This window comes from Squalius cephalus (genome assembly GCF_949319135.1).
Source record: "Squalius cephalus genome assembly, chromosome: 15".
In the NCBI taxonomy this organism is placed as follows: domain Eukaryota; kingdom Metazoa; phylum Chordata; class Actinopteri; order Cypriniformes; family Leuciscidae; genus Squalius; species Squalius cephalus.
In genome coordinates this window covers 11,892,954-11,902,475 of record NC_137136.1, presented here as the reverse complement: position 1 = coordinate 11,902,475, position 9,522 = coordinate 11,892,954, and the positions used below count along the sequence as shown (strand labels likewise).

General features: G+C 36.2%; 2 protein-coding genes across 3 annotated transcripts; both read left to right on the top strand.

Moving 5' to 3' along the window:
* The first annotated feature begins 4 nt into the window (after positions 1–4).
* On the top strand, positions 5–4,878 carry snip1 (Smad nuclear interacting protein). Its single transcript, XM_079894885.1, has 4 exons — positions 5–315; positions 486–615; positions 2,363–2,934; positions 4,047–4,878. Exons 1-4 carry the CDS (start codon positions 155–157, stop codon positions 4,303–4,305), a joined length of 1,122 nt encoding a protein of 373 aa, XP_079751011.1. The 5' UTR covers positions 5–154; the 3' UTR covers positions 4,306–4,878.
* Positions 4,879–5,201: 323 nt separating this feature from the next.
* Positions 5,202–8,800, top strand: gpn2 (GPN-loop GTPase 2). 2 transcript variants are annotated; one of them, XM_079895739.1, is made up of 6 exons: positions 5,202–5,270; positions 5,680–6,146; positions 6,222–6,378; positions 6,472–6,632; positions 8,368–8,498; positions 8,609–8,800. In XM_079895739.1, the coding sequence occupies exons 2-6, from the start codon at positions 5,727–5,729 to the stop codon at positions 8,679–8,681; spliced, it is 942 nt and encodes a 313-aa protein (XP_079751865.1). In that variant the 5' UTR covers positions 5,202–5,270; positions 5,680–5,726; the 3' UTR covers positions 8,682–8,800. The 2 variants fall into 2 exon arrangements, with proteins under 2 accessions (XP_079751865.1, XP_079751866.1); XM_079895740.1 differs by having other exon boundaries at positions 5,213–5,592; positions 8,609–8,742.
* The last annotated feature ends 722 nt before the right edge of the window (positions 8,801–9,522 follow it).

Sequence of the window (9,522 nt, the reverse complement as noted above, 5' to 3'; positions counted from 1 at the left end):
GGACAGATTTCTTCAGCGTACAATCATCGGACCGGAAGTGTACATGGGAGTTTCGTAAATGTGGTTTGAATCTGTTTTCATGTTCTCCTCATACTCTCCTGTGGTATGAACGACTCTTGCTTTTTACGAAGCTAATAGGCAAGCTTATTTCATAATGGATAACAGGAGACGACACAGAGAATCTCCTGGCCGGGTTGTAAAGACAAAAATCAAGCAAGAAAAAGTGAGTCCCGCGCGGCCTCCGCGGGCTCGTCGATCCAGCTCAGGCTCCAGCCGCGGCAGCAACAGCCCTCCACCGAAACGACGAGACAGCAGGTAACTTATATAAGCAGCCTTATACCTCACACTCTGTTTATCTTAAATGACAGCTCAGCCGAATAAAGAGATTGGCTTAAAAAGTACTGTAATATGTGGGGAGGATCAACAGGTTATTTTATATGTAGCCAGTGGTTTCTTACAGAATGTTTCCTGAACTGTATTTGTAGATCACCAGTCAGAAGAAAGGACAGATCGCCAGCGAGAAGAGACCGTTCATCGGGCAGACAGCAGGAGAGGTCACCTCGACCCCAGACCAGCAGAAGCCCGCATCGCAGCACTGACATCAGGTTAAAGCGGGTGAGCTCAATACAGAAACAGATCAACTTGTACCGAGTTATGTCATGAACTGACGAGAAAACTGTCTTTGAACTGATTAAAGGCCACAGAGGGTTTTGGCACTAAAACTTGTACTTGGACCTCAGTTGGGAAAAACTGTGATTATAAAACATTATGTGACTCCTTAATATATAGCAGGCTATATTATTTTCTTTTAAAGCGAATTTAAAATACACGCTATTAATATGTTAAATTGTGGATATTTATTATTTTGGGATATTTTATTATGGTTTACACATTTTTTTTATTTATAGTTACATTACAGCATTACAGACTCAATATAGTCATACATATATATTAGGCAATATATAGGAATTTAAAATACTAGTTATTGGATTTTTTCTTTTATGTTAATTTGTGGACATTTTAGAATAGTTACAAACATGTTGAGTTTCATTGTTGTTTACTAAAGATTTGATTTACAGTTACATTACAGAATAATAAAGATATAGTTCTAAAAATCGTAAAACAATAGCAGTGTCCACAACTATAACGATAATGGCACAGATCATAAATATAATTGGAATCATGATTTTTTTTTTCTCCCAGATAATGAACAATAAAAACATTGGCAGCAAATCAGAATCCATTAAAAAGCTCGAACATTTAAAGTGGCAGACGACAAAACTGCAGTGCACTTATGATCAACAGAACGATATTGTGTGCTGGAGTGGACACCAATATAGTTATCTTTTTAGTTACTGTTCTTGACGTGGACAGGCCTTTACACACCCAATAAAGTCATATTAATATAGTTAGTTTTATTAATTTATTTTATAGTAATTTAAAATACAAGTTTTTTTAAATGTTACATTGTGGTTATTGTATTTTAGAATATTTAATAAGCTATTTTCATTGTTTATAAAAAAAATATGTTATTTACAATTATATTACAGCATTACATAACCAACATTATGATATACAATTTTTGATGCTGGTATAATCTTGATCATGATCATTAATTGATGGGAAAGCTGTCTTTAAGGGGTCATGCCATGAGGAATCAAGTTTTCAATGGTCTTTTGAGGTGCAAAGAGGCTGTTATAAAACTGTATTTGACACAATAAATAAAATAAAACATGAAATGACACATTTTATATGCAGTAAATTATCTTCTTTAATAGAAGTTTAAAATACAAGTCACTCTATATAGGTTTAGTTCTGTAAGCTTGCTTTATAACTTTAAAAATGTTCTATACAGGCCCAATATTATATTTCTATATTTATTTTATAATGAAGTTAATTATATATATATATATATATATTAGGGCTGTCAAACGATTAATCACATCCAAAATAAAAGTTTGTTTTTACATAATATATGTGTGTGTACGGTGTATAATTATTTTCTATATATAAATACACACACATGCATGTATATATTTAAAAAATATTTGCATGTATATACTGTGTATATATTTATATTATATATAATTTATATTATATATAAATATTTTATATATAAATAACACATTTTTCTTAAATATATACATGCATGTGTGTGTATTTATATATAGAAAATAATTATACTCCATACACACACATATATTATGTAAACACAAACTTTTATTTTGGATGCGATTAATCGCGATTAATCGTTTGACAGCCCTAATATATATATATATATTATATATATAATATACACATTACACGTTGCTAAATAGGCATACTAAGTGGAGGTTTTAAGGAGATTTTGTTCTTATTACAGGAGCAAGATGATCACAGAGGACCCGAAAGTCATCGGCCTCGTGAGAGAAGGGATGATTCAAATGACCGCAGAATGAAAAGGGAGGGAGAGCGTCCACGGCAAAGAGAGCGAGACAGAGAACAGGACAGAAATAGGGGAAGAGAACGTGATGCCCACTTACAACAGCAACAGCAGGCTGAGAGGGAACGACAAAATGAACGGCGGCGAGAGAATCGCCTCAGACAGGAGGCTCAGAGTGGCAGTGGTGACGACGGGGAGCAGGACTTCGGTGGTCAACAGGATAGTGATTCCGCCCCTGCAGCTGAGAAGGAAAAGCCCAACTTTGAACTATCAGGTGCCTTGGTGGAAGATACAAATACATTCAGGGGGGTGGTGATCAAGTATAATGAGCCTCCCGAGGCCCGTATACCCAAAAGAAGATGGCGTTTGTACCCCTTTAAGAACGACGAGCCGCTCCCAGTCATGTACATCCACAGACAGAGTGCGTATCTACTTGGACGACAGAGGAAGATTGCAGACATTCCTATCGACCACCCTTCTTGTTCCAAACAGCATGCTGTTTTTCAGTACAGGTCAGAACAACAAAATATATTTTGGTAACACTTTGCAATAAGGTTTCGTTTGTTAGCATTAGTTAACTACACCAATTAACATGAACTAACAATGAACAATATTTCTACAGCATTCACTCACCTAGAAATGCTATCATGGATTTTCTATTGGAGCAAATGGGAACGCAAAAATGATATATGTTATAGTTTCCGTTCACCACTATAGGGTTTCCCATCTATGACGACTCCTGCTTCTGAGAACCCCAGAAATGTGAAAAAGGCCCATTGACTGCAAACTTGCTTTCAGATCTGCCTCCATCCAATCAACCACGATGCATGGAACCAAGTCCCTGCCCTTTTTTCATAACGTCACAATACCAAAGAAAAGATTTAAATGTTATTTTAAAAAGTATTTAAATGTTTCAAAGAGACATTCAGATTGTATTCGCTGTGGTGTTTATCTCAGCACCAAATACTTAAAGACGTAATAGACTATTTATTTGCGAACGTAAACATTTTTACATTTTAATCTGGACTAAACGTGTCTTAGACATTGATTGAAAATGTTCTGACTCTTTATTATTGTTCAGTAGCATTATAGTAAATGAGGTTCCATTAGTCAATTTATTTGTTAACATTAACACTAAAAATACTTATAAATTATTTATTAATCTTAGTTAATGTTAATTTCAACATTTACTAATACTGTATCAAAATCAAAAGTTGTATCTGTTATATTAATTTTAATGGACCTGAACTAATACTGAACAGTTGTATTTTTATTAACTAACATTAACAAAGAATAATAACTACTGTAATAAATGTAGATATTGGTCATTGTTAGGTAATGTTAGTTAATGGATCGTTACCTAACCTATTGTTCTCTATAGTTCTTTTGCACTTTAATCTGTTTGAAACATTTGTTTAGTTTATACATTTTTGTGTATTGTTTTATTGTATTTAAATGTTCTTTTTGTTACATGAAAAAGTTGGACCTGTTAGGACGACAGTTTTTGGTAGCTTAGTTTTTGATACCGTCACATGCCATAACGTGACAATTTATTTATTGAATTTATGTGGAAATTTTTTCCCATACTAATTGGCCTTTTCTCTTTGACTTTTATCATCTCCAGGTTAGTGGAGTTCACACGGGCGGACGGCACCTCGGGCAGGAGAGTGAAGCCGTACATCATCGATCTGGGTTCTGGTAATGGCACCTACCTGAACAATCAGCGTATAGAATCTCAGCGTTACTACGAGCTCAAAGAAAAGGATGTGCTGAAGTTTGGCTTCAGCAGCAGAGAGTACGTGCTCCTTCATGAGTTTTCCGACACAGCCGAGGTTGACGCAAAGAAGGAAGAAGAAGAGGATGATGAAGGCCTGGATGAGTAGTTCTCGCCTCAGCGTTTACCAAAGTTACCTGTTTTGTGCTGGACTCTTTGAAAGAATTTCCTCCGTAGGAACAGGGCGAGCATGAATTGCTCAATTTGTAATTTCCTTGTGGACAATGAAACAATCGTGCTTCGGCCTGCCCAAGTTGTCTGTATGATTATTCTCAGGTGGATAGCTTTTGTATCCCGTCAAACTGTGTACAGTGTTGTCCCTCAAAGCAAGTGCTCAAAGCCAGAAATAATTAATCTATCTTCAAAAAAACGTATATTTTGGATACTCTTGAAGAAGTGCATATAATGTCCAGATTTGGTTACTGTAAATATACTGGATGTATTTGATGTGTGCTTGTTTCATGTGTTTTAGTTTATAGTCTGTGATTAGAGACATACTTTATCCTGGTAGTTAGCGCCAGCAAGTGAATCATTCTCATGGTTATTCAGAAAATAATGAGACTAATTTGAATATTGCTATACAAAAGATGCCATCTTTCTTTAGATATTTTCTATTCTCTCACAGTACATTCATATTTGATTTTTAGATGTTTTGTATTGTAAAATAAATATGGATAATAATAATGTTTTGCCTTTTGATTGACTGCACACGTTGTGAGAGCAAATGAGGATATTTGAAATTGATAGTCCCTCTGATGAGCCAAACGTTATTTGTCAAATGTGCATTAAGTTAAAAAATATATATATTTTAATTCTATATGCAGTGATTATATAATGTTATATTTTTAATGTTTCAGTTTAGATAAGTAATCTGATATTATGACTATAAAGAACTGACGAGTTTATGCTATTTTACGCTGATTTCGCACGATTAATCAGGTTTTGTATCGTTTCTGAATTCACTTAAAGCATCAAGTCAGTTTTATGGGACTCTTATTTTGGAATAATCAACATCCGGTTCACAGCATGTCTATGGCGGTGTGATGCAGCGAAATAATTCACTGACATTTAAAGGTTTGCGTTTTGTTTTATGTGTGTTTGTCTTACGACATTATACATATTTTATTTTCAGTATACGTTAATTCTAGTTCACCTATTTGTCTTATCTGTTTAAAATATTTTGTTTACGGGTGCCTGTACAGATTTAACGTTATTCCTGAGCAAATCTACAGTCAATATCTGATAATAAGGATAATAATAATTAACGGTTACCAGTAATTCAAAATTAAATGTCAAATACTCTTCTCTTAAAGAGATCATATTCATTCTATATTTACTCACATTCATGTTGTTCCATACCGAAATGACAGCACTGTCCTTACAATACAAGTAAATGGTGAATGATACAGAATTACATTTTTGGTTCATTTGTTAACTTTAAAATTCGCACTATTTTCTAAAAAGTTGTTATTTTCTCTTTTAGATGGAACCTAGTTTGTCCGTTTGCATAGTGGTGAACCTCTCTTCATCATGATGTCATCACATCCTTCAAAACCAGCTCTACATTTTGGCCAGGTTGTGATCGGTCCACCTGGTTCAGGTAAAACCACTTATTGCCGGGGCATGCAGGAGTTCCTGAGCCACCTTGGACGCAAGGTGGTTGTTGTAAACCTGGATCCTGCCAATGAAACGTTGCCTTATCCATGTGCCGTGGACATATCCGAGCTCATCACTCTGGATGATGTGATGGACAGTCTAAAACTTGGCCCCAATGGTGGCCTCATCTACTCTATGGAATATTTAGAGGCAAATTTGGACTGGTTAGAGAACAAACTGAAGCACCACCATGACTGCTACTTCCTTTTTGACTGCCCAGGTCAGGTGGAACTCTACACACATCATAACTCGGTGAAGAATATATTTGCAAAGCTGTCAAAGTGGAATTTTAGGGTAAGTACATGGTGGGTAACTTCTCTCTGATTTATAAAGATGTATTTCCTGTCTGATATCTTCTGATATTTGCAGCTGACTTCAGTGCATCTGGTGGATTCCCATTACTGTGCTGATCCGGCCAAGTTCATCTCTGTCCTGTGTACGTCCCTGTCCACCATGCTGCAGGTTGAATTGCCACATGTCAATGTGCTCTCAAAAATGGACCTCATTGAGCAATATGGCAGACTTGGTAAGATGAAACAGTCAAGACTGATGCAGAATGTCTGAAGAAAGAATAATTTGTGGATTAACTTTTCCTTTAATACAAACTCTCTTTTAAAAGCATTCAATCTGGACTTCTACACTGAGGTTCTTGACCTGTCGTATTTGGTGGAGCACCTCGCTTTGGACCCTTTCTTCAAGAAGTTTCACCACCTGAATGTGAAGTTAGCTGAAGTGATCCAGGACTACAGCTTGGTGTCTTTTGTACCTCTTAACGTCCAGGTTAGTGCACGCTTTTGTAATTTACCTGTAACTCAAACAGTAGAGTATAGCGCTAGCAACACCAAGGTCATGGGTTCGATTCCCAGGGAAAGCTAGAACTGATCAAATGTGTACCTTGAATGCAGTGTTAAGGGTGTGTTCACACTTGTAGTTTGGTTGTCTTGGTTCTTTTGGTCCGGACCTTGAAGAAAAAATAGTACAGGACAATGCTCCTGCCTAAATTGCAAAGACAACCAACAAGTGGTTTGAGAACAAGTCCATCAGGCTCATGTTTTGCCCTGGTCAGAGTCCAGATTTGAATCCTATATTAAATATTTGGTCTCATATTAAACTCAAATGAACTGGGAGACATTTTTCAACTCATGAACTGTTTGAAGCCATTAACATTCAGTGGAACTGCACTGACTCTTCTTCCTGTAAATAGCTGTCTACAAGTTGGTGAACTTGTATACTTTGTTACTTTATCTACAGTATTTGTGCAATTCTTGCTAATTTCCTGACCAGTGATTTGTGATTAAAATGGTTAAGACCATTAAAAGACCACTAAATATTTTGCCCTTTTTTTTTTGCTCAGGAGTGTATGTGGTATTTTTACCAGCTAGGAACCCCCAAACGGCTTATAAAATGTGTAAAGGAGTCACAAGAACCTCTATTGCGCACAAACAGACAGTGGTTCCGATGCCTGTACCAAACTGTAATGGGCAACACAGCGCCTATGCCAAGAAGAACCAGATATAATTGAGCATTTTGTCCTTTTTAGGGTCACATCTTGTGACATCATGTCCTGTTTTTGGTTCGTTTAGAGGTTTTTGGTCCGTGTAATGTTCGTATTTTAGTTGAACCGCACCAGAGTTCGTTTGGAAGTGGACGGAGACCCCTGGAAAAAGTGACTTTCGGGTCCACTTGTTTGGTGCACTTCAAGGTTCGGATGGCAGCGTTCACACTTACAGAGCAGATGCACCGAAGTGTTTTTTGATCAAACCAAACCCTTAGGGTGTGTTCACAGTTGTAGTTTGGTTGTCTTGGTTCTTTTGGTCTGAACCAAAAAAGAAAAAATGATACATTTAGGCCTGGTTTCACATACAGGGCTTAGATTAAGCCAGGATTAGGCCTTAGTTCAATTAGGACATTTAAGTAGCTTTTATATATGTGCATTAAAAAAAACATTACTGCTGTGCATCTTGAGACAAAACAAAATAATTCCAATAACAAAATGATTTAAGATATGCCAGTGCAAGTTGCTTTCAGTTAAAGCTCAAAAATGCATTTTAGTCTGTGAAACCGGGGGTTAGTCTTGTTTTGCTTAGCAGTCACACTGTCATTTTTAACACCGACCCCAAAGTATATGTATTAAAAAATAAATATATATATTTTGTACTTACCGAACATCCCAAACAATGCTGTGTGCTGGGCTAAACTCTTTAGGGTCGCATCTTGTGACCTCATGTCCTGTTTTTGGTTTGTTTAGATGTCTTTGCTCTGTGTTGCATTCATATTTCAGTCGAACCGCACCAGAGTTCGTTTTCAGGGGTCTCGGTCTACTTGTTTGGTGCACCAAGGTTCGGATGTTAGCGTTCACACGTATTCAAATGAACCACACTAACAGATCAATCTCACCATAGTTTAATCTAACCAAACCTGGCAAGTGTGAAAACACCCCTAGTCACTTCAGATAAAAGCGCCTGCCAAATACATGAATGTAAATGTATCTCTTTTGACCATTGTTTTTCTACAGGACAAGGAAAGCATGATGCAAGTTTTGAGAACTGTGGACAAAGCCAATGGCTACTGCTTTGGAGACCTGGAGGAGAGGAACATGCAGGCCATGATGTCTGCTGCTGTTGGAGCAGACTTCCAGTTCAGCACGTATCCTTATCATACTGTTTAGTTTTCTGTTTTTGTGAAAGTTGTGTTAACACTTCCATTCCTTTATGCAATCACAATCTTGTAAGATTGTCCTTAATAATTTATCTCAGAACTCTTGGTGTACAGGAGAAATATGTGGAGGCCGCGGGGAAAACTGTGGAGGATGAAGTCATGGATTTGTAACCCTTTTTTATATTGATTAAAAAAGAAAAGAAAAGAAAAAATAGCAGAGCTGTCTTATTTCACAAATTAAAACACTGTAGACATGTTGAAATTCCACAAAGGAGCTAGTCAAATTCATTAAAAAAAATAAAAAAAATTGAATAAATAAATTATTGTTTTGTTCCCCACGTTAAAATACTGATTTGCATCTAACAACAAGGAAATCATTGTCTTGAGCACTTAAAATAGTTTTAGATGCATGTCTCAAAATGAAGCAACATAAGCAATAACTAGACCATTCAGTTTATTAGATGTGAGTTCACAAAGTAAATAATTAAATAAAAATGTATTTTGTAATAACTTTTCTAATTCAAAAAAGCTGGGGGGGTTTATCAACGAAGCAATGGATGTGTCTAAGCAAAGTACTGTTGATCCACAGTAAAAATGAATCCTTATCTCAATTTAAGTGGCACAGATAGAAGGGAACTGAGTCCTCAGTTTTGTAGATCTAGATCTTGTGTTTGGGTTTAAAAAATATGATCCATAAATAAACTCATGGACTTCCTTTTATGAGCATCTTAAAGATCAGTGTGTAAACGCAATGAGAGTATCACCACTAGAGGTCACAGTCGTAACGGCTACCTGTTCACACAAGTCAGCTTTTCTTCCTTTATTATTGAATTTTAGGGAACTACAGTCGCCTTATTTTTAATACTCTGACAGTATTAAAACCGTACAATTCATATGGATCACATTAAACTAACACGTTATTGTCGTGCTTAAATGTGTGAAATTGGCAACAATTCGTTTGGAAATCAATGAACGCTGGTTATTTTATTATTGGTTACACCCTCGTAAAACA